The sequence below is a fragment of the Corythoichthys intestinalis genome, chromosome 15 (assembly GCF_030265065.1).
Source record: "Corythoichthys intestinalis isolate RoL2023-P3 chromosome 15, ASM3026506v1, whole genome shotgun sequence".
Classification (NCBI taxonomy): Eukaryota; Metazoa; Chordata; class Actinopteri; order Syngnathiformes; family Syngnathidae; genus Corythoichthys; species Corythoichthys intestinalis.
In genome coordinates, this window is record NC_080409.1 from 10,617,079 (window position 1) to 10,642,727 (window position 25,649).

The 25,649-nt window shown below is 39.5% G+C and overlaps 1 protein-coding gene across 4 annotated transcripts in view; it reads right to left on the reverse strand.

Annotated features, from left to right (window-relative positions):
• LOC130931361 (serine/threonine-protein kinase Nek9) overlaps nt 1-25,312 on the reverse strand; it is a 41,537-nt gene extending 16,225 nt beyond the window's left edge. For 3 of the 4 annotated variants that reach the window (XM_057860102.1, XM_057860101.1, XM_057860104.1), the window contains exons 1-15: nt 24,884-25,312; nt 18,252-18,429; nt 18,122-18,177; nt 13,970-14,040; nt 13,788-13,893; nt 10,560-10,691; nt 10,382-10,492; nt 10,233-10,297; nt 6,801-6,851; nt 6,539-6,731; nt 4,283-4,427; nt 4,003-4,203; nt 1,340-1,386; nt 1,110-1,271; nt 887-995 (exon numbers count right to left, since the gene is read on the reverse strand). In XM_057860102.1, the coding sequence (XP_057716085.1) occupies nt 887-995; nt 1,110-1,271; nt 1,340-1,386; nt 4,003-4,203; nt 4,283-4,427; nt 6,539-6,731; nt 6,801-6,851; nt 10,233-10,297; nt 10,382-10,492; nt 10,560-10,691; nt 13,788-13,893; nt 13,970-14,040; nt 18,122-18,177; nt 18,252-18,429; nt 24,884-25,069 (1,813 nt within the window). In that variant the 5' untranslated portion in view covers nt 25,070-25,312. The remainder of the gene's footprint in view (nt 1-886; nt 996-1,109; nt 1,272-1,339; nt 1,387-4,002; nt 4,204-4,282; nt 4,428-6,538; nt 6,732-6,800; nt 6,852-10,232; nt 10,298-10,381; nt 10,493-10,559; nt 10,692-13,787; nt 13,894-13,969; nt 14,041-18,121; nt 18,178-18,251; nt 18,430-24,883) is intronic. The other variant, XM_057860103.1, reaches the window with a different exon arrangement.
• Nucleotides 25,313-25,649: the final 337 nt, after the last annotated feature.

Sequence of the window (25,649 nt, forward strand, 5' to 3'; positions counted from 1 at the left end):
GGTCGCCAGCGTAGGAACGGAACCCATTCGTAAGCCGGGGACCAGTATTGTTAATCTTTAAAAAAGTAATCAATTACAGTTACAAATTACTTCTCCAAAAAGTAATTACATTCAGGTAACTGAGTTACTAACGCAAGAGTAATTAGTTACTTTGCAAAGTAACTGGTGATAATTTTCATGTTATTTTTTCTCAAAAAAAAAAAAAAAAAAAAAAAAAAGAGAAGAAAACAGAAGAAAAATCAGGTCACACAATGGTAAGTTTAAGGGTTTTTGGGACAATTGGCCCTAGCCCACTCCTTTACCCTAAACTTAACTAGACACAGGGGTATTGCGGATATTGCGATAACTATATAGTAACCTTTGCTATGTGTGGAAGTCATTTAATGTTGCGAATCAACTGTTAAAGTTGTAAAAATTGCTCCCGTTTTTGCATTAGTTCCCTTCTGTATATTCGACATGTGTAAGTTTTAAAACTGTTTCATCATTTAAAGATAGATTTAAGTTAAGTTTTGCCGATTTAGGAGTATTTTAAATAAGAAGTTACTTAGGTTCGCTAGGAAGGTTCTCTACAACAGAGCTTTCTTGGAAAGTCTACTACTCTAAGATGGCGGCTGTTTACTAACGCATCGAGTTCTTTATTATACTTGTTGGTAATGCCGCCGTGTCTGTCATTTGAATCTAGTTCTGTATATATGTGATATCTACCGAGGCATCATGTGGGCGTAGTTTGTAGGCTATCGGCTACAGTCAGAGCCCTGGCTACAGTCAGGTATTATTGGAGCTCAGTGAGTCCGTCTTTTTCACACACCTACAACGTCACAGCTGATCAGACATGAACCTTTTCTCACAATCATGCTATCGCCCGGCCCTTTTACTATCACAGTACCATCAATGGCGGCTGTATGGTTCCTCCCTGGAGCTATAGTCTGGATCTTGAAGCGTGACAGCTGCTTTGCCAAAGTCAGAGTGGTGGTGTATGGGATGCCCTGGTAACCCTAATATCACAGTAAAAGAAATACATTGAAATTTCTTCAGATTTGGACAAATATCACATTACTTCATGCATCTTCTCATAACTTGAGATCACGTTTCTGTTGGGCAAACCATACCTCTCCAGGGTGGTTTTTGAGACCAGAAAATTCCTGATTCAGACCTAATTTGTTGAATTCATTGTTTCCACATGCTAGGACTTTGCCAGTGTCTGTCAAGAAGAAGGTTCCATCACTGCTACATGATACAGATGAGATTGTGGCGCTTTTTGGGAGCTCCACCTAAAGGAGGAAAAAATTAAATGTTCAAATATAGCACAAAAGTGGCTACAGCAAGCGGTATGTCTTACTTGCATTGGGGAAGAAAAATCATCTTCACATTCTAAACCCAAACGCCCTAGAATTGGAAAATACAGAAGACAATTGAGTGTTTTATTTCAAAGGAACTTTTGTCAGCTATTAGCTGTATTGATGATTACAAAAATTGATTCTCATGAAGGTAAACTATGCCTTTGAAAATTTTAGGGACATAGCCACGAAAACCTGAAGTAGTGCATTTTTCGTTGAAAAATGCTTATGTCTAGGACGTGGTCCTGTCCACCATTTCTTACCAATATCTGTTTTTAACTGATTTTAGAGTTGAAAATTCATAACTAACGCACCCATGAAAAGTTTATGTTTTCACCTCAATACAAAATCATAAATACTCAATCATTTTCATATAAATTCAGTTAAAACTATATACTTTAGCAGATTATCATAGTCTATATCGGTTTCGCAATTGTTCTTAATTCTTAATTTAATTGTATTAAAAAAAAAAATACTGAAGGAAAATCTAGTGTCTAAGCATGCAGCTTTCCTCACTGGTGCATTGTGTTCATTTAGGGTCCTGTCATAAATAAAAGTTATTCTGAGCCATAATGCACCATAAAGAAAGCAAGACTAAAGGCGGCTACAAGCCAAGATTATTTGACTTTTTTTTTTTTTTCACCCAAAAACCATAGGTGATCATTACCGTAATGTTCAACATTAATGTTTTTTTATGGAGGACAAAATGGGACAGAATGAAATTTATAAATAAATCTTTAATACTAAAATGTCATTAATTAATTTAAATTTGAATTCAATAAATAAGTTTTTTCACCATTTGATTCATTATTTTTATTTATTCATGGATTTCAAGCATTTTATCTGTCACAATGGTTACCCAGCACATAAAGCCAAGATGGGTCGATTTTCGATTAACGATCGATGCAGAGCCAGTAACACACTAGGTGGCGTTTTGTTTATCGGGTCAAACAAGTAGGGTAACCAGTAATAGCATTGCCTGTATTTTTCAAACATTGTGAGAATAGTCTGGGACCCAGCCCATTAACGGCCTCTCGAGCAAGAACAAAATCACACGTCCAATCAGCTTCGTTTATTTGCGTGACGTGTTATTAACGGGCAACGTCACTCTTCCGCGTCGGAAGTCGTCTCCACAATAACACAGATGGCGAACTGGAGAGCCGAGAACATGTTCCAGTCCACGGTAAAATCAGTTTTAAATTACCAAAAACACATCGACACAAGTCATTGACAACAGTCTGTCTCGCGCTAGCCATGCTGAATAAATTCCGCTCTCCTCGTATGTGTACTTCTGCGCGCAAGTCCCTCGTCACTTTACTAACGTCACGTCCGCCCGCCGCTGATTGGTCCACTCCGCTGTCTGTTTGCTGTGGCTTGCTTCGGCCTGGAAATTTTTTTATCCGCTGAACGGTGGCCAGACTCAATAGCTGGAACAGCGGTGAGTCTGGTGTACCAGGCTAATAATAGCATGTTTTGCTCCTAAATTCTTGTATCGCAACGAAGAGCTGAAATTATGCCAACAACTTCAATAAACTCCTCTGCTTTCTATACATGTTCTTAGCTTCCATGTCATCAGCAAGGTTGAAAATATCTCTAACCAACTCCCAGCAAAGCTCTGTAGCCGCCATGTTTTTGGTGACGCTCCAGGAATACGAAATTTTATGTTTGTATTTACATGGTTCTGTCTTGGTTCCGTCTCTATTCGAACGATGTCGCAATTCTGTGTGAAAACAATGTAGTATTCCTGCCAGGCCCTTGGGGGCAGTGCAGTTTTACAAGGCAACAGACAGCCAATGAATTTTTTTTTTGTTCGTTTCAAAAGGCACAAAAACACAAACATTAAATATTTTTGAATCAAAAATATTATAAAAACAGTAAATTAAAGCCACTTGTCCACCATGTTTGCTTTTTGAATGTTTGCTAGCAGCGACTCGGAGCGAGAGCGTTGCATTTAGGGTTGCCAACAGTCCTAGATGGGGTGGGACAACCCGGAATTTAGGAAGTTCTGATAGCGGTAAGACCAATCAGACCCGCCCACAACGGGACTGTTGGCAGCCCTAGTTCCATTTGTACGGTGGTAATCGAATCATTCCGCTTTGGAGGCCGGAATAAAAAGTTTGCGTTTTTATCTCCAGTTTTCAACATCACTGTGTGAAGGCGAGGCCATTCCAACACAATTGTTGCATCTTGGTGTCGCAGTGTCACCATGTAAACGGCCCCTTAATCAGCGTTAATGCCGCCCACCCACTTTGATGGGTGAATTTGACAGATAAATTCATGACGTGTCAATAATTTCATTAGTGAAATAATTATGTTTTTACAATAAATGAGCTTGTATTTTAATTGATACATTTAATAACAATTATTTATTTAATTCCCATATTATTTAATTATGCATTTAAATATTTAAAGATTTATATAGTTCATTATGTCCCATTTGGTCCTCTGTATTTTTTTACATCTTTTACTGTAAATAAAAAATTCTGGAGCTCAAACTGTTGATGAAAAATATTGACTCATTCATAGTAATCTGCTATTTTAAGATAGCTTTGGTAGAACTACTTCATTATAGCAATGCATAGCTTTCATGAGAATTACCCACCACCGGCTATTTTGATCATTCCAAAAACATATTACAGTATTGTGGCATCCACCAGTTCCATACCATACTCTCCACAGCCCCACGAAAAGATGTCTCCACTGTGGGTGAGCACTACCACGTGATTGTCTCCACAAGAAACCTGACGGACCGGCCGCTCCTCGAAAAACTCCAGGAGCACCGGCTCCAGGATTTGCATTCCCATCGCCCCTTCTACGCCGATGCAGCCATAATAGTCTGACCCAAACGTGTACATTTGGTCCTCATCTGCAGCAGAAAGTCGGTTAAGCGTAACAAGTTGGTGTATTCCTCTTTTTTGCTTTATTTCGAGCAGTTGCGGGCTTACCGGTGATGCAAACGGTGAAGTCCGTGCCGCACCCAACCTGTCGGATGGCCTTTCCTTGGAGCTTTTCAACCCTTTTGGGCTGCCTGTAGGAGGCTTGGTCTCCGTGCCCGAGTTGGCCCACCATCTTGGCGCCGCCTTGAACATTCTGTTTTGTAGGTACCACACACACACACACACACACACACACACACACACACACACACACACACACACACACACACACACACACACACACACACACACACACACACACACACACACACACACACAAATGGGCGCATCTGTAATGTGCTTCACAATGTTTACCTGCAATATTGCAGTTTATCATTCTCACAACAATTCTCGTTAGCCAGTCAATTGCTTTTCAGGTTAAAAGTTAGCAATAAAATGACGTGTTGGTTCTGTATGTTTTAATGTTTGTAACTCATCTATAACATATAAGCTTTGAAAATAAGTTGCAGCTTTACAGAATATTAAAAAAACTTTATTTCAAGGTAAGTCAACATTAAAGCTGCAACGATTCATTGATTAACTCGAGTAATTTAAATAGAAAAAAAGCTTTGAATCAAATTTTGCTCTTCGAGTCATCGTTTAATGGCGTACCGCAAGCAACACGTCACTTCCGCTCATTAATATTCATGACATTAGCTACTGTTGCTAATAGGAAATGAATGGAAATTGTGTACGAAGGAGATGTTTACAGAGCTAAACCTACCAATTCTCTCCGAAAATGATGTGCCTGGTGTCAAATTGACTGGCAAAGATGTGGAAGAACATATAAATGTTCAGTTAAAGAGATGGCTTTAGTGTCGAAGGCTGAAAAAGACGAAAAAAAACGAGCCGACCTAAGCATTGCTTTAGCTTTTTTATCGACGCGACTGACAATGACATTCTCCTGTTTCAACAAGCTATCCTTTACCATCAGCCCTGTCTTTCTTATATATCCTCTGGTTGTCCTGCGTCTCTTACCGTTCTTGGGGGTAATTTAGTTAGCTTTGTGTAGCGATCGCAAATGCTACTCAGTGACAACCAACGAACACTTTTAATTTTTTCATTGATAACACATCTTAATCCTATAATTAATTTACACTTCCCCCTTACTAAAGTTGCTTTTTTTAATATATATAACAGAAACGGTAACAGTGGCAGTCAGATACCATTGTAATTCTTTTCAGGTCATTCATTGTCAGACAGAAGCAGTACGGCACAACGTTACGCTAAAAAAATAAGTTAAAAATATAAAAATGACTTACCTCTTTGTCCTCAAAGACCATGCCAACCCAACATAATGTTTACTGCATATGACACGTGAATGGATTCGACGAGCTGGTGTTAAAGTCCACGCAAGTTGATTCGGTCTTCACATTTTTTCCTCCCGAGTTTTTGGTTTCCGGAAACGTATGAAGAAAACATCCTTCATGTGTCGTAATGTCTAGAGTCGTTTCTACAAGTTCCAAAAAAGCAATGCGTGATCGGCATGTTCGTTTTTGAAAGATTACCGGAGAAAATTAGCACTAATTACGTTGTGTCAATGCGAGGGCGGGTCTATAATGTCCCACTTCGGCTTTACTTCCGCTTTACGCTGCGACGTCACGGTCTAAAAATAGCCTGCGTGCGGTACACCATTGGAGTAGCGTTGTAAGGGTTTGTTTTGTAAGTGTTTGGATTTAGTTTAATTGATTTGGGTGGATAACACTGCCCTCTAGTGGCAACGGTGAATATGACATAACTAATTTAACATGGCTGAATCCAGCTGCTCCCTGTTAAGACCAACGTAAGGTAATACTTTATTTGAGGTCATGTTTTTTTTATGCATTCGTAGTTTTGTTTAAGTATATTTTGCCATTTTTTGTGAGAATGTGTTTGAACGATTTGTTAAGAGCATTGTAAAAAAAAAAAAAAGCATTTAGTGATAAACATAGTGATAAACAAACTTCAATTCACAACTGTTTATTGTATTGTATTGTAGAATGATTTCCTGACCCGATAATTGTTGTATCGCCATATCCTGAGATCATCTTTATTTTAAGCCCTGCATTGCAAATTGTATCGTATCGTGAGCTCCCCAGAGGTTCCCACACCTACTGTATATAGTAGACTAATGAGTTACTAACTTTAAAACAACTTATAGAACCAACAATTTACTGAGAGTTCCATTTAAGATAGCCAAGCACGTTCACAAAACTATTTCATCTGGTTTTCTTCAATGAATTTCCGTGATGAAAAACGTGGCTCCTTTGTATTCTCACAACTTACTGCCCAAGTGTAGAGTTCTTTTTCCACCGTCACCACTGCAAAGTGACTTTCTCCAGCACACACATGTTGGGCACTGCTGCCCCCTTTAAAGGTGTCCATTTTCTGGGGCGTGAACTTGCCTCCGCCCCAGAAATACACATCCCTCGAGCGGGTGGTCACTACGGCAACAGGGGTTTCAGTCACGGTGTTAAGCCTGTAAGACAGAACAATTCGTTCACCTCTATTTGTTAGGGAAAGACTAAAGCGGCAACAATAAGTTTACTTTGGTCTCTTCATCGCAGAATTCAGCAGAGCCACTCGATCTTCAAGCTCCCTGACAGAAAGGAAGGGTTTTAGAAGTTTGTTATGAACATCTTTTCAAGTTGGCCCCCAATCAGACGCAATTTACAGTGAAGAACATAAGTATTTGAACACCTTGCTATATTGCAAGTTTTCCTTCTTAGAAATCATGGAAGAGTCTGAAATTTTCGTCTTAGGTGCATGTCCACTGTGAGAGAGCTAATCTAAAAAGAATAATCCAGAAATCACAATGCATGATTTTTTTTAACAATTTATATGTGTGTGATAAAGCTGCAAATAAGTATATGAACACCTGTCTATCATCTAGAATTCTGACCCTGACAGACCTGTTAGTCCACCTATTAAAAATTCCACCACCACTCCATGTATGATGCTGAAACAGATGCACTTGTTTGAGGTCGATAGCTGCATAACGACACTTGTCTACCCCGTACAATCAGTAAGACTCAAACTTGTAACATGGCCAAGACCAAAGAGCTGTTCAAAGACACAATTCCAGAGACAGAATTGTACACCTCCACAAGGCTGGAAAGGGCAACAGAGCAATTGCCAAGCAGCTTGGTGACAAAAAGTCCATGGTTGGAGCAATCATTAGAAAATGGATAGAAGCTATCTTGCTTGTCATTAGGAAATGGAAGAAGCTTAACTTGATGGTCACTCTCAATCGGAGTGGAGCCCCATGTAAGATATCACCTCGTGGGGTCTCACTGATCCTAAAAAGGTGAAGAATCAGCCCAGAACTACACGACAGCAGTTGGTCAATGACCTGAAAGGAGCAGAGACCACAGCTTCCAAGGTTACTGTTGGTAATACACTAAGACTTTATGGTTTGAAATCACGCATGGAACGGAAGGTGCCCCTGCTTAAACCGCCACATGTCAAGGCCCGTCTTAAGTTTGCCTATGACCATTTGGAGGATGCAGAGGAGTCATGGAAGCAAGTTTTGTTGTCAGATGAGTAAAATAGAACTTTTTGGTCATAATTCCACTAACCGTGTTTGAAGGAAGAAGAATGATGAGTACTATCTCAAGAACACCATCCCTTGTGAAGCATGGGGGTGGTAGCATTATACTTTGGGGGTGTTTTTCTGCAAATAGGACAGGACGAGTGCACTGTATTAAAGAGAGGATGACTGGGGCTCTGTATTGTGAGATTTTGGGGATCAACCTCCTTCGCTCAGTCAGAGCATTGAAGATGGGTCAAGGCTGGGTCTTCCAACATGACAAGGACCCGAAGCACACAGCCAGGAAAACCAAGGAGTGGCTCCGTAAGAAGGATATCAGGGTTCTAACATGGCCTAGCCAGTCTCCAGACCTAAACCCAATAGAAAAACTTTGGAGGGAGCTCAAACTCTCCGTGTTTCTCAGCGACAGCCCAGATACCGGACTGATCTAGAGAAGATTTGTGTGGAGGAGTGGGCCAAGATCTCTCCTGCAGTGTGTGCAACCTGGTGAAAAACTACAGGAAACGTTTGACCTCTGTAATTGCAAACAAAGGCTAATGTACCAAATGCTAACATTTGTTTTCTCAGGTGTTCAACTTCAAATACTTATCTTTTTAGATTATCTTTTTCACAGTGGACATGCACCTACGAAAAAATTTCAGACCCCTCCCCGATTTCTAAGTGGGAGAACTTGCAAAATAGCAGGGTGTTCAAATACTTATTTTCTTCCCTGTATATAAAAATAATGTCAATCATTTGTGCTTTGTGTTGTAAAAAGTTTAGTTTGTGCTGCTATCGTTTTTTTAGACATTTAAAATTCTTGTATAGGTCAATCTAAGGTCAACCAGCCCCGCATTTTGATTCAAAATGGCTAAAATTGGTGTGAATCATTTGTGCTGTAAAAACTTTTGTTTGTGCTGCAACAGTTTTGTAGCTATTATGCTTTTAAATTTGCAGTTATGAGGTCACGCAGCCCCCCCCCCCCCCCCACATCTAATGTACAACGGAACAGAACTGCAATGGTGCCATTCGTTTGTGTCGTAAATTTTTTTTCATTTGTACTGCTATTGTTTTATAGATATTGAGATAAATTATTTCCAGTGATGATGTCACTCACAGCCCCTTTCGTATCCTAAATCCCGCAGCTGATGAAGTGCACCAACTCTTTCAATAACAAAGGGGTGTCCCAACAACTAGCACAAACGTAGCACAAACGAATGGCACCACTTCTGGTCTATTTTGCCGTAAATGGGGGACTTAATGGGTTAATATCGAGTGATGACATCACTGGCAACCCCCCCATTTACTGCAAAATGTAGCTGAAACGGTGCCATTCCTTTGCGCTACGTATGCGCTAGTTGTTAGGACACCCCTCTGTTATTGGAAGAGTTGGTGCACTCCGTCAGTCACTGGAGTTTAGGATACGGAAAAGCTGCGAGTGGTGTGAATTAATATCTCAATACAGTGGTACCTCTACATACGATCACTTCGACACACGATCTTTTCGACATCCGACGTAAAATTTGAGCCGCCATTTGTTTCTACATCCGACGAGTTGCTCGAAATACGACGACATGACAGCACTGCAAACGAACGCACGGTGGATTTTCTTGTGTGAGAAATCAACACAGTTTTCAAAAAAAGTTGATACAGTTGGAGAAACAAGGAAAAAAGTGATGCTTACCTTTGAAATGAAGATGCAAGTTATAGAAAAATATGAGCTTGGGGTGCGCGTCCCTGAACTGGCTCAACAATACAGCTCCATGGTCCTCTTCCGACCACCGTTCGCCACTATTTATAAGTTAAGGTGACAATTATTATTGTGGTAACATTGCCAAGGAAATCGCCAGCTTCGTCACGTTTTTATCATTTATTTAAGAACTTATCCAACACAAAACGCCCATTGTCTTAAGCAGTTGACTGCTCTCAAGAAAACGAAAGTATTATCTCTACCGCACCGACCTATCTCACTGTGACGTCAGCTTCGCGGTGCGTTCAGGGACAGTAAAAAGTGTCCGCCATATTAGAATCCAATTCGTTACATTATTTACAGGAATAATTATTAATTATTCTTCTTATTATTATATTATTCTGACTTATTTATTTATAACTTATTTGTTTTTCTATGTTTAATTGCCATTTGTAACAGTGCCAGCAGTATTTATTAAGAATTTAGTGTATGTTTTTAGGCTTTGGAACGAATTAATGGAATTATAATGTATTCCTATGGGAAAATCCTGCTCGACATACGACCATTTCGACTTACAAACAAGGTCCTGGAACGAATTAAATTCGTATGTAGAGGTACCACTGTATCTATAAAATGATAGCACCACAAATGAAACTTTTAACAGCACAAAAAGGCAAAAACAGCACAAACACATTTTTATAGAAATTTGCTTCTGATGGGGGGCCAACTTCACAGAGGTCATCTTTTGACATAAAATTTACTGTCGGGAGCAGGAGAGGACCGGCTGTTCTAGAATCTGCTCCGCAGTTGGTCTCTTTGCAGGATCCTGAAAAAGCAAATGATTATAAAAACAACTAAGAAAGCGAGGCTGCTAATTTAGCATCACATCCCATTTAAGCAAAACACTCACTTGATCGAGACATTCGTAGACTAGCTTGATCAATCCAGCTCCATAAACATCACGATTCACATCCATAGTCCAGTTTCCCTGGACTATTTTTACACACAAGTTCAGTGCATTCTGCAAGGATGCAAACTGGTCAAAACCACATGTTGATGTCGGTGAAGCGTCTACAGAGATGTCCTACCGTTGCATCAAATGTTCTTGTGAGAGTTAAGACTTCAAAAAGCACACAGCCCATGGCCCAGATGTCAGATTTGAAGTTGTACTTTGCTCCCTGGCACAGCTCAGGAGACATATAATATGGAGTTCCCACACACTGGACAAGACAAAAAATAAATAAATGAAAAGAGGAAAGGATCGCATACAAGTAAACGCAGCAAAGCCCAAGTCTTATCATGGAGGCACTAGTGACGGGATCTGTCGTTCACTTGAGTAAACGAATCCATTCCGGTTCGTTCAGTAAAACGATTCGTTCAAACGAATCGTTCAACGAATCGTTCGCCCCCCTCATCTCCCTACCCACCCAAATGAATCGTTCGGTTAGTGAACGGGAAGTGACGTTGCCGAACGAATCACCAAAGACCGCTTCGCAGTATAACTGAACGGGAAGTGACATTGCTTGGTCCCTCCCTCTCTTGCACATTGACCACTCGTCGTAGTTTCAGAAATGAGTGACAGGCGATATCATTCTGCTCTCAGAGACAGCCTCGTCTCCCTCCCGCTGCTGCAAAAGCGAGGGAGAACTTCCGCGTCGTCTGTCCTAGTTCTATGGGCTCAAAGTCATGGCTCGTGCTTGCATTTCGAATTAGGACACGGTTAAACATTTTCCTTTTGAGGGGGAAGTCGGGGTTTGGGGTCGGGGGCGCACGGACTTTCTTTAGCATGATCTTGCTCACATATACAATGCTGCTGCTAACAGCCAACGCGGCATGCTTGCTGTCACGAAAATAAAAATAAATCGAAAGTTTAATTTCTAATTATGGAACGGCCAACACATCATATTAACCTCTCGCTCTGTTGTATGTTTGTTTTTTATTATTAAGATGATCGTTTTGAATTTTTGCACTGGTATTAATAAATAAAATAATCCGGTCAGCTCCCCTGTCGTCCCCGCATCTCAGATCGTCAAATGCTGACGAGAAATAATTGTTTGCTTTATGATTTCGCCTTTCTACTCTCATTAGTCTGTTAAGAAAAATGTAGACATATTGCGACATCTCCCGTGTCCGCGCGCTTTGTTTTTGGGGCGCTTGAGTAGCACATGATGGACGGATTGACATAATTTGTCAAACCAACCGACACCCTCTGACACGAAAAAAAAAAAAAAAAAAAAACACTCGGAAAAAATTGACATGTATATACAGTTTCATTGCAAATCAGTATTATGGTGATCATACTAAATATTATTTTTTTTCTGTGCACATATGAGGTACATATCGCTGCCATGAAGCCTCCATATAGTGACAGTTCTCTGCCCGCTTCACTGCCGTCACGCGACCGCAGCTCAGGTTTTGCTTGCCTCGTAGCTACGCGTGTTTTAAATTACTGTAAATTTGATAGTATATCGTCATAGGCACAGTCCCGAGTCTGTTGAGAAAAGTAGAACACTAAACCATGCTCGCTAGATTTGTGTGGTGTTTTTGTCTTTTTGAGCAGCATTTGATAGGCTCCACGTTAACAAATACGTGACAAAGTCGTTTCCTTTCATTTTATGACTCGTTCACCGCATAGTCATTACTGGAAAGTCAAGTTAGCAGCAAGCTAGGTCAGGAACCGGAGGACCGAATCACTGAACGGGAAGTGACAAAACTCAGTCTTTCCCCCCTGCCTGCACGCTGGCTGCTTATTGGCCACACGTGGAAATGAGTGACATACGCCATGATTCTGTTTCCGCTCCCTCCCCTGCCCGCGATGAGGCTGGCGTCTGATTGGTCGTGTGCGATGTCAGAAGACGCTGCCGCTTGCTCAACGCCCTCCCACGCAGCGAACAAGCGCCACCAACTTCATAGAACGAATCAGTGCAGATGGTGATTAGTTCGGTCTCGTTCCCCCAAACAATTCGTTCAAAAAGAACGAATCGTTCGCGACCGATACAACACTAGGAGGCACGACGATTCAAATGGGACACCTTTGTTTTTGTCAATGATGACAATAACGAAAATATTTTAGCGACAAACCATTTTTTTCATAAAGATGACGAGCTTTGGAGACTTAAACGTAGCAAGACCTAGTTTTCATCTGATGAGATAAAATTGCGCAAGTTTCCTTTCTTCAATAGTTTTCAATTTTCTTACAAATCAGCCTGCATCTTAGCAGTGCGTGGGTTGTGTCACTCATGTGTGATGTGCTGCGCCACCCTCGTCCTCACCCCCCCGGTGTTTAGCTAGGCTTAGCTTCAAGCTAGGTAGAGCTCCAGGCTTGCTTGTTTTCAAACAGATAATAAAAGATTTGTTTTCTTATCGTGGCAATAAGAGAATATGCAACGATGTTTTAGCCTAAAAAGGTCAGTGCTGAGTGATCATCACACACTAAATGTAACTCGTAGCATTCGCGTCTGCGTTAGCATTAACTTTACTGTAGCTGCATCCTCTTTCAGGCTTTCCCCTACATATTAATAATTGTGGCGCTGCGCCACACCACAATAAAAGCCACCACACCTCGCAGATGAGATTTTTTTGTTGTTGTAAAATTCATTCTAATTATTAATTCGTATTATTCAACATGGCGTCTAAATGAATATAAGAAGCTCATTTTTACGCACTATTTGCCATAAATCGTCTGAAATAGCTCGACAAATACAAATTGTTCCTTTACACGCTTTATTTTGAAAAGTGCATCAGTTCTCCTATTGAAGCATTGCATTACCATTATTGACATTCTGTTAACGCGATCCATGGAGAGAAAGAATTGTAGTTCTTAAAAGATATATTAAAACCCCTCTTCATGTTTTCGTTTTAATAAAATTTGTAAAATTTTCAATCAAAAAATAAACTAGTAGCCCGCCATTGTTGATGTCAATAATTACTTACACAATGCTCATGGATGCTGAAGCCTATAAAATCAGTCGCACCCAAGCGCCAGCAGAGGGCGGCAAAACTCCGAAAAACACAACAAGTACACCTTTCACTGTACTGTCATTTTAATCTGTTTGAGCGGGGCATTTGTGCATTAATTGCGTCAAATATTTTAACGGGATTGATTAAAAAAATTAATTACCGCTCGTTAACGCGATAATTTTGACAGCCCTAATTTTAAGGTATTTATTACTGTGAATAAATATTTTTCTTCTTTTTCCATCACTTTTGGTTTTATTGGACTGTTAAAAAGTTTTTGGAGGCCACAATGTACTTTGTCCAAAAGACTAATATGGAAATGAAAGGGGCTACCAAAAACAGCACTGATGGACACATACCGTTTCTGCCATGGAAAACTCAGAGCCGAGCTTCTTTGCAAGACCATAATCCCCGAGCTTGATGAGGTCAGTTTTGGTCAAGAAAATGTTGAGAGTTTTAATATCCCTGTGGGGAAGCAAACAAGTTTGATGACGGACCTTAAACATCTCAGACAAGAGTGGTCCTCATATAAGCATCTCACCTGTGTAAAATGCCAGCCTTATGAATGTGGGCCACAGCTGAGGCAATCTGGTAAAGGTACCAAATAACCACCTGCAGAATTTTTGGGGGGAAAAGCAGAATAAAATGTGTGTGCCTTATAGGGTTGTCAAAAGTATCGAAGTATCAATACTGAAATGTTGGATCCAGAACAGGGGTCGCGTTAACCGAATATTTTCCGTCATTGACCGGTTTTTTAAAACGGTGACGGAAAAAAATGAAGTCCATCTGTCATTTTGACAGGTTGCAATTCACACCCCAGACCACAGGGCGGCGAGTGAGCATATTAATTAGCTATTGTCTCTCTTGATGCATGACATCTTTGGCCTTACTCGGAAAAATGTCAAGGCAACTGAGTGTCCGAAGTTTCTTCAAAAAGCCCCAAAACGACGATGGTGTTGATAAAAGAGGTGAAAAAAGAGGGACTGATGCTGTGGAGGATGAAGGACAGCCCCTGCAGCAATCCCACTTGAGACATTTGATTATGCACAAGCGGGCACGCAATGGCGTACCGCACGCAGGCTATTTTTAGACCGTGACGTCGCATCGTAAAGCGGAAGTAAAGCCAAAGTGGGACATTATAGACCCGCCCTCGCATAGAAACAGCGTAATTTGGGCCACTTTTCTCCGGTAATCTTTCAAAAACGAACATGCCGATCACGCATTGCTTTTTTGGAACTTGTAGAAACGACTCTAGAAATTACGACACATGAAGGATGTTTTCTTCATACGTTTCCGGAACCAAAAACTCGGGAGGAAAAAATGTGAAGACCGAATCAACTTGCGCGGACTTTAACACCAGCTCGGCGAATCCATTCACGTTTCATATGCAGTAAATATTTTGTTGGGTTGGCATGGTCTTTCAGAGGACAAAGAGGTAGGCCATTTTTATATTTTTAACTTAGTTTTTTCGCGTAACGTTGTGCCGTACTGCTTCTGTCTGACAATGAATGACCTGAAAAGAATTAAAATGGTATTTGACTGCCACTGCTACCGTTTCTGTTATACATATATATAAAAACAACTTTAGTAAGGGGGAAGTGTAAATAAATTATAGGATTAAGATATGTTATCAATGAAAAAATTACAAGTGTTCGTTGGCTGTCACTGAGTAGCATTTGCGATCGCTACACAAAGCTAACTAAATTACCCCAAAAATGGTAAGAGACGTAGGACAAGCAGAGGATATATAAGAAAGACAGGGCTGATGGTAAAGGATAGCTTGTTGAAACAGGAGAATGTCATTGTCAGTCGCGTCGATAAAAAAAGCTAAAGCTATGCTTAGGTCGGCTCGTAGGGTACATACTGGGGCCACAGTCAGTTGTTTTTGTCACTGCGGAGAAAAAGTTATATTCATCTGCTTGATGTGTGATGGCACGGTGTGGATTCTCTGTTAAGCTTGTTCGGATAGAATATTAATTAAAAATGAATGAAAACTAAATACTAGTGAATATGACATTATTATCATTGAAAAAATTTAAGTGACGGGTAAAAATAGATTATGACCGGATTTTTATGACCCTGTCAGTCAAAATGACAGACAACGAAAAAGTCTAGCGCAACCTCTGATCCAGATTAAGCCTGTTGCGATATGCAATAAGTCACTTTATCGCTCTGTAAACAAATGAGGGCAGTAATTTTCCTGGCTGCGATTTATCGCCGCCTGCGTGTGTGCATACACTTGTTGATTGCATTTGACCCTCCAGTTCCTTTCATAGCTGTTTACTGGTATTCAACACACCGCAGAATTAAAGTTTGGACATACAAAATAAAGAAACATCTAAAGTATATTAAACATTGTAAAACATTATCATTGCTACCTTGAGGCTATCGGAAAAAGAATGTACAAACCACTTTAGCCTGCTTTAAAACATTGGCAGTCTTCTCCAAAATGCAAAATTGTGATTAAAAGGTGACACTTCAAACATGAAAACTCGCCGGATAACAGCATTTGCAAACGATGTGTGGATAAAGGTTTCCTGAATTTATCTCGCAGCTAAACTAAGGAAAGGATAGACTTAAAATGACACCCGATTATGAAAAATCTGATTGGCAATGAATCATTTGGCTTCAAATTTGCTAACGTGTACACTTTGCAGGACAAGATGACAGTCATTTTGGATCAAATAAACACTTTTAGTGGGCTATAATTGGCAGAGAACAAAAATGCCATTGGCTTTCTCAACTAATTCATATTCTGCACTTAGCTAGCTTTCAAATGACTTGTTATGCATTGTGAAAGAATAACAATTCTTGGGGAGTGGTGTGAGTCTCCACAGATTTCCTATTGACAAGAGAAAAGGGCCTGTTGACTGACAAAACTTTCCAAAGACCCAAGGCTTTGCTCTCGCCATTTTTCTCCTACCACATTCGAGGCTTTTAGTTGACGACAACTTATGAAAGAGCTCACCGGAGAAGCTGGATATAAGCGGAGACTAAAATCAAATGCTGTCCCAACTATTTTCCCTCACAAAAAGCCTCAACACGCTTGGATAGCGAGTGAAATGCGCGCAATAAAGCGCCAAAGACAAGAAACTCTGGCCGCTCTCTTAAGAAGGCAAGCCGCTCCTGTCGCTACAGCATAGCGTAGGTAGGCGAACCTTCGGGCGTACCGCTAGTCACAGAGGTAGCTAATAATTCACCTTTACTGTCAGTTCATCGGGCAGTAAGTGTGTCTGTTCAGTATTCACCTATTATGAGTAATGCTGCCACTCAAACTGATCCAGAGACGTCCGATGCAGCGGTACAGTGGCCAGCTGATGCGCGCCGAGCACTTAATATGGACTACACTTACGTAGCCAAACGTGAGTTGGATGTACAAGACATGGAGGACACTCGATCCCAGGATTTGTTCCAGATGACGAATTTAATGAGGACACTCAGCCACAACACAATTCCGATCCTGACTATTACACTGTGCATTAATAGTTATATTACCTTCAGTGAGTGTTTATAATGTCAGTAGTCATGAAAATAAAAATGCACAAATGACAAAGTGTGTTCCAACATTTGGCCTGTACTGTATGTAAAGCACACTACAGGTCTGGATGCTAACAATCTACATAATTATATTGGAAAAACTTTGATAACGCAATAGCTCACCTTCGAGATCTGCTAACAAAAACGAGTTCTCGACAGCATACTCTCTCGCTCCGTTGTCATTGAGACACACTTGCCGCAAGTACACCACCAGTTTTGCCCAACTCTTGTCTCATCAGGTATTTCCTGCTCTGCATTTTGCCTTTGTTGCTCGTCTTGTGAACGACCGACAGTGCTGTCCTGCTCTTCACTTTTCCGCTCTGGTTCAAATTTGAAGGGCAGAACCGACAACATGTTGGAGGGTTTAATTAGTCGGTGGAGTTAAAATCAACATGTTTGTCACTTATTTGTTAATTTCAGGGCTCCGGAGTGGCTAAGCTAGCGCGAGTCAATGGTGATTGAAATCAACTCAATCGACTATTTAAACCTCTGCTAACTCAAAGATTAAGCCTTACGTGAACATTTTTGATCTTCCACTTTAAATTCAATTATCGGAAAGTCATTTACATGGGATTACATTTTTCTGTTGTCATTCTTATGTTGAGGCAGCAAAGGTAGAACAATTGGTAAAAAGTAACTGATAAATTACTTTTAAAGTAACTTAGTTACTTGATAATACAGTAATCAGTAAAGTAACTAGATTACTTTTGTGAGGCGTAATCATTAATTACTTTTTCAAGTAATCTGTGACAACACCGCTCATATGCCATCAACACGCACGTGTACACGCATGTGTACACGCAAGCACACGGCGATAAAACGCAGCTGTGAAAATTACCGCTCTCACTTTTATTCACCGAACGATAAATAAACTTATTGCAAATCGCGACAGGCTTATGGACAGCTACTAAAGACAAACTCATTTCAACTCGCAACAGACAAATAGCTGGACGCCACATGATTGAACGCCAGTCATTGTCAATGGCACAAAGATTTCCTTAAAAAATATAATTTTTAATTTTGGTATTTTTATATATGTAGTATTGAAAATGTCATCGAGTGGGTTTTCTTAGTGTCGATATCAAATTGAAAATGACAGTATCGTGACAACAGTAGTGTTTGGTGTCCGGTTATTTCTATTTAAAGCTTCTCTTACCTCCTCGTTAAAAAGTTTACCCTTCTGTTGGACGATTTTGTCGTAAAGATTCCCCCCTGTGAGCACAGTTATTCAGCCTTTAATCGTGAACTCTCGGTGTCAATAAAATCAACAGCCCAGGATCTCTTACCGTTACAATATTCCAATTCGATGAGAAGGGTGTTTTTATCCATAAAGTGATTGAAGTAAGCAATGATGTTGTTGTGCTCCAGGATGGACAGAATGCTGATTTCATTCATGACATCCTTGCGCTCACGTTCAGAAAGCGAATTCAGGTCCACCTCCTTCCACACGACCAGAGAATTGTCCTGGGGAAGGGACAGGGATTTCAGATTATTTCCGTGAACAATGTTTATATCAGGAGTCATTTACTAATGTATTTTCTATAGCCATCCATCGACTATGAGCCATCAATATACAATAATAATTATTATTTCATTTAGTCATCGCTAGGGCTGAACGATACTGGAAAAAACTGACATTGCGACTTTTTGGGGGTTTGCGACATAGATTGTGATTAGTGATGCCACGATTAATCAATTAACTCGATTAGAAAAAAGCTTTGAATCAGATTTGCTGCTTCGAGTATTCATTTAATTAGAATTGCGTTGTAATGGTTTGTTTTGAAAGTGTTTGCATTTAGTTTTATTGATTTGGGGAATACACTGCCCACTAGTGGCAACAGTGAATAGGACATAACTCATTTAACATGGCTGAATCCAGCTGCTCCGTGTTAAGACCAACATGAGTTCATTTTTTTATTTGAGCTGATATGTTTTTTTTTTTTTAATGTATTCATAATTTAGTTTAAAATTATATTATCCCCGTTTTTGTGGGAATGTGTGTTTTAACAATTTGTTTAGAGCATTGAAAAAAAAAAACGTTAGCATTTTATAACATTTAAGCTAGCGGACTTTTGCTGTGCAAATTAACAAACTGTTCTTTTGTTGTACTTATATTCTCGTTGATTTTTGTATATCACTTGAAGTTAAGCTTAGGTATTTTAATTTATTTTAAATGAAAGTGAAAAAAGTTTGAAAAACACTCGAGAATTAGATTTTGTATTCGTATTTAATGCTCTTTTGAAAGTGCAATCTTAATTATTATTAACTTATACGAACTAACTAGTTGATAGATGAATTGACTATTAAAATAATGGATAGCTACAGCCTGTATTCCGATATTAAAACTAGAAGAATTTTTACCAGATGACTTGAATAGCTCTGTTTGGGAAGACACTGGTTGACTCACTATGACCACATTGTAGTCATTAGAGATGTCCTGATCTGATCACGTCATCGGAAATTGACCTATCGCGCCATTTTTCAGAGGATCGGAACCGCGTGAAAATGGTCAGGTTTATAATTAAAAATATTTTTTATGTTTTTCTGCTTCATGTTTGTACAGCCTCTCACCCTCTCTCCTGCTAAACAGTGTGACGAAACTGGTTTTCTTGGTCACCAGTGCAGCTGGTGTTTGGTACTTAAAGTTAACGATGATTGACAGGTTTGTAGCTTTGATCTGGCCAGAGACGCCTCGGTAGCTTTATGATACAAGGCACAAATGCGTTAATCATCGTTAAGCTTGGTAGGCTACAGTTTGAAGTGTGCTGTGGCAACTCATTTATTATGTGAGTGAGAGGTTGTTCTTGGCAGCGTGAGCATCAAAGCAAAAAAAAAAAAAAAAAAATTCCCGGTATCAGATCAGGACTATCGGCAGATTGTCGAAATCTGTTGACTCGGGTGCAAAAATATGCAATCGGGACATCCCTAGTATTCATATAATACCATTTAATCTAGGCAAAGATGGTTTATCTGTGAATGATGAAGATAAGTGGATATGAAAGGGATCCAGGAAGTCATGTCTCTGCACAATTGCTGCTTTTTATGAAGTGCAGGCCTTGTAGTTGCCCAAGGGAACTTTGAAGACAGGCGCAATAGAAATTAGATGGCTCTTGCAATTTTTCCACTGAGTATCTGCAGATATTGTATTGTCTTGTGAATATTCGCTACTATCTCTAGTTTCTCTACCACTTCACATGGGCTGAACGTCTATGGCAGGGGCCTCCAAACCAGTCCTCGAGGGCCGCTGTGGGTCCTGGTTTTTGTTCATACCGATCAAGCACAGACCTTTTAACCGATGTGGTTTGTACTAAAACAAGCAGCACCTGACTGCAATCAACTGATTACACTTATAAAACACCAGATTGGTGAAAAGGTGTGGTCTTGATTTGTTGGAGTGAAATCCCACTGCGGCCCTATGTGGAATAGTTTGGAGACCACTGGTCTATAGCAGCCAGAAAGTTAATTTGGGGTCATTTCAGTTCATTTGTTGTTAATTTCCAATCACTTCCTGTTGATTTTTGGGGCATTTCTGGGTCCCTTCTTGTTTATTTAGGGTTACTGAACAGAAAGTGACTCAAGAACGTCCCCAAATAAATAGGAAGTAACTCAAAAGCAACAGTAAGTAACCTGTAAATGCCCTAAAAAGAACAGGAAGTGACCTGTAAATGTCCCCACACTAAACAGGAAGTCATCCGTGTTCATTCACCCTCCTCCTAAATTGAAAAACCGCAAAGTAGTGTCACCCCCCCCCCATTATTTGTGTATATACTATATATAAAACCCTATCAATGCATATACAGTAATCCCTTTTTTTCACGGTTAATGGGGACCAGAACCCGCCGCGATAAGTGAAAAAACACCAAATAACGACTCCCACCCAAAACATTAAAAAATGTATGTGTTCAATGTATTTATTCAGATTCAACATTGGAAAGAGATACATATAAGACATTTTTCCCCCACTTTTTTATAATTGAAAAAACAAACTTACTATATATATATATATATATATATATATATATTAGTGCTGTCAAATTTATCGCGTTAACGGACGGTAAATAATTTAAAAAAATTACGTTAAAATATTTGACGCATTTAACGCATGTGCGGAATGACAGCTCATGCATTGCCTCAAACAGTTGACAAGTTACAATGACGCCGTTTTTTGCACACTGAGAGCTAAGAGGCAGAGAAAGGCGAGTGCACTCAGCCGTTCATTGGACAGAGCCGTTTATTGGCATAAGCTTCGGCAACTCCTTCACAACAAACATAAGTATCATTTAGTGAAAGCAAAACAAAAATAATATTCCCATCTCTCCAAAAAAAAAAATGTTCAGAAAAAGAAAAGCCCTATCCTCACGCAGTTAAACAATGCAAAGAGAACTGGCATTCCCAAGCAAAATAGCTGTGCAAAATACGCATAAAACTTACTCAGACTTTGATGAAACGCTATTCGAACATTTCATTTAGCTCTCGTTTAGCTCAACAAATTCACTGGATGGCAATATTTAGTCACAATATACAAACTATCATTGGTCTTGTACGTTGTGAAGCCAGCACTCAAATGACCCTGAAGTACAATCGATGGACCAGTAAACAGGGAACTACGGCGTCAGTCGAGGGACAAAAAAAACTCATTGGCTTGATTTCTAAGTAATTTAAAACTCGCCATTGACACCTTGTGGTGTATTTCAATTACTACCTTACGTAGTTAAAGATACTGTGGAAGAACGGCAAAGAGCCCATGTGACGTCAACAATGGCGAGTTACTAGTTTTTTTTTTTGATGGAAAATTTTTACAAATTTTATTAAAACGAAAACATTAAGACTTGTACTAACATTTATCTTTTAAGAACTACAAGTCTTTCAATCCGTGGATCCCTTTAACAAAAAGAATGTTAATAATGTTAATGCCATCTTGTGGATTTATTGTTAAAATAAACAAATGCAGTACTTACTGTATATACAGTATGTTGAATGTATATATCCGTCTTGTGTCTTATCTTTCCATTCCAACAATAATTTACAGAAAAATATGGCATATTTTAGAAATGGTTTGAATTGCAATTAATTACGATTAATGAATTTTTAAGCTGTGATTAACTCGATTAAAAATGTAATCGTTGAAAGCCCTAATTACGAAGGCTATGAATGAAGATCATAATGGGGTTAAGTCAGTGGTTCTTAACCTGGGTTCGATCGAACCCTAGGGGTTCAGTGAGTAAGTCTAAGGGGTTCGGCAGAGGTAAAGAAACGCTGAGCCTATTTTTGTACGCTGATTAAATCTAGGCAAAGTGGCTTTTTAAACCAGGTTTTGGACTGATTTGCTCTCAATTTACAGGCTTAATCAATTTCTTTTAACTGCTATTCCTCGATCTGATGTGAGGAGAAACTGGTTTGCTCAGTGGAAGGTTGACTCGCACTTGGTATGAGGGAATATAACAGACCAATCAATGGGCAGCGTGGTCTCAAATTTTGACCTGTTCATGGACTTCATAATATACTGACGGGACAAGGGGCACATGGCCGATTAATAGGGGGCCTATCTCCGTCAAAGGTGACCGAGTGGAAACACAGAGCTTATTACGTTGAAAATTTTTGTGAATAAATGCTTAAATCCCTGAATTCTTTATAGGTATGGACTAGAGCTGTCCCGACTAGTCGACATAGTCGACGTCATCGATGACGTAAATCCGTCAACGAGCACAACATCCCGTCGACGGTTAATGAAGGGTTAAAAAAAATATATGCGTGGAAAGTTCAGAATGTCGGATGCTCTGTATGCAAGCGGGGAAAGCGGCACAAAGCCAAAAAAAAGCGCACCAGAGTGTCCAAAACATTGACTTATTTCAAAGAAACAATGGAGGGTACACTCTTCTGTCCTGTCTCTTCAATGCCAAGCTTGGCTGCATGTCGGCCGTGAATAAACACCTCAAATGCCGTCACCCAGTTTGTAATTTTTTTATTTTATTTTATTTTTTGTACACCAGAAGGGTGCTGTCGCCTTACTGAATAATAATGTTTCATTGACAATGGGCCTATAAGTGCTATTAGTATTGTCCTTAATGCTAACTGAAAGGTTTATTTCATGTTATGGTTTATTTTATGGTATAGAAAATTATATAAGGTTAAAAGGTCATAAATATATACAGTATATACAGTGATTGCACTCAAGGGAGATATTGTCAATGATAAGGTAATAAATTAAGGTAAAGGCAATTCATTGATATATAAATAAGGTTTAAAAGGAAGAAGGTGAAAAGTTTATGTTAATTTCTAATTGTGTTGTTTTATTTGTGTGCACCGCAGCTCTTACAGTGTGATTACATCAGGGATGGAATAAAAGTTGTAAACCATCAGTTTAAGAGACCACCTTTTCAATCGGGATGCTACACTAGTTAATTCTATCAGCATTTGAACTCATTGTTTATTTGTGATTTATTATTGTTATTTACGTCTTTATTTGTACTTTAATAAATAATTTAAGTGTTCCAATATGTTTTTTGTGAATTGATAAGCGTCAACAAAAATTTCATTGCTAAATTAGTAAACAAAAACCAAAAAAAAAAATTTTTTTTTTAAATTATTAGATTAGTCGACTAATCGTAAAAATAGTCGGCTGACTAATTGGGAGAAAATTAGTCGTTTGGGACAGCCCTAGTATGGACTTAAAACAGTCGATTCTTGGTTAAAAGCAAAAAAAAAAAAAAAAAAAAAAAAAAGAGCAGTAAGCATTTATTTTACGTAAATATGTCGAATGTACTGCTAGTCTTTAAGCCACTGTGGTGCCGCCTTATTACCATATAGAGCTTTTTACGTTGAAAAATCTTGTGAATAAATGCGAAAATCCCTAAATTCTTTGTAGATATGTACGTAACACAGTCTCGGTTCTTTGTTAAAAGAGCAAAGAACTGGGCAGTTAGCATTTATTTTACGTAAATAGAATGTGCTGCTAGTCTTTAAGTCACTGTAGCACCGCCTTGTCATCACAAAGAACTTTTTACATAGAAAATTCCTGTGAATGAATGCTTTAAACCCTGAATTCCTTATAGATATGAACTTAAAACAGTCTCGATTCTTGGTTAAAAGCAAAAAAACGGGCAGTTAACATTCATTTCACGTAAATATTGCAAATTATGACGCAAATCCCGTAGCGCTTAATTTCTCCCGTTGAGTTTTTTTTCACAACGTTTCAAAAGGCATGAATGGTACGAAAAATATAAGAGTTACCTTGAATCCTCGAACAAATCACTCCTAAGATTTGAATGCGGTAAATCTTTTGTACTTTTTCAACCAAAATCCGGCGTTGGATCGCGTTTTTGTGTGTGTTTGAGAATAACTGCGACCGACTTCGACCGACTGAAGCAAAGTGTGGGACGGCCCCCTACTTGAAGGTGTGACGCAGTGTCTGGGAAGTCTGTCCCGTCAATATCATTATGAAGTCTATGACATGCTGTCAAAATGAGAAGAATTTTGAACCGGAACTTGTTAAATTATTAGCTTACTAGCTTAGATATATCGATTTTGAATTTTGAAAAAAAAAAAAAACTTATTAAATAATTCCGAAGGGTTTGGTGAATCCACATGTGAAACTTGTGGGGTTCAGCACCTTTAACAAGGTTAAGGACACTGGGTTAAGTTCTATTTTTTAATGACAGAAAAAAATCACCTGCCCATCAAGGGTAAACAAGGACAATTGCTTAGTTCATGAATACATTTTTTTAATGATATTATTCATATAAGCAATTTATAAATACACATTTGAACATGCCCATCTTTTGACTCTGTCGATGTAGTAACCATGAGGCCTCGGACAAGAAGTGAGATTGTTGCTTAGCAACGTGTTGACTGGCTGTCTTTTCTCCTTGCAACTCAACAGTTTCTCACTCAGAGAGTAAGCAAAAGTGGATGAGCTCACCTCGGTTCTTCTGTACAGCGTCGCTTCACCAAACGCCCCCCTCCCGAGGATCCGAATGGGAATGTAATGCAACTTCTCCTCTTCGCCATTAAACGTGGCGGACGTCGAACGCTCGCTGAGCACAGACCCGCTGGCCAAATCGGAATTCAGCGAGTCGAAATGTCTCTCGTACTCGGCCAGTGACATTTCTGTGTTAGCCACCAGCTGCACTGATGGGAAATAACACCAACAGGCCTGACTCGACAACTCCTTCCGAAAGACGTCTTCTTTCAAAAGCGTCACAAGTCAGACATGTCACGCGGCTCGACAGCTAAGAGAAAACTCTAGCGAGTACAATTGGGAAACTAGTTGACTTGGAAAAGTCACAATAACACAATAAAACAACAGAGACAGGGGGAAATTCGTTCCAAGTTGCAAGAGCGTCTAGAATCGGAAATGACAAGAGTTAGACAAACTTTTTTTTAACTTTCAAAATAAAAGAATTCTCTTCGACTTCCATTTGGTGTATACTACGGTGAAAGCACGAGAAACGCACTTCCTGTAAATGCAATTGCTCTTTCTCTTAGCTCTTGGCTGACAGCGCAAGTGCGCCACCACATTTAAATCATGTTAATATGTTTTTACACAACACTTAAATCGCAGGAATGTGTCACAAGCTCACACTTGTCCAAAGCGATTTGACGCGTGCCTCGCACTTGACAAAGTGCCGATTACCAAAGTTTACTAGTGAAACCGGAAGTTACATTTTAGGGTATCCGTTATCAGA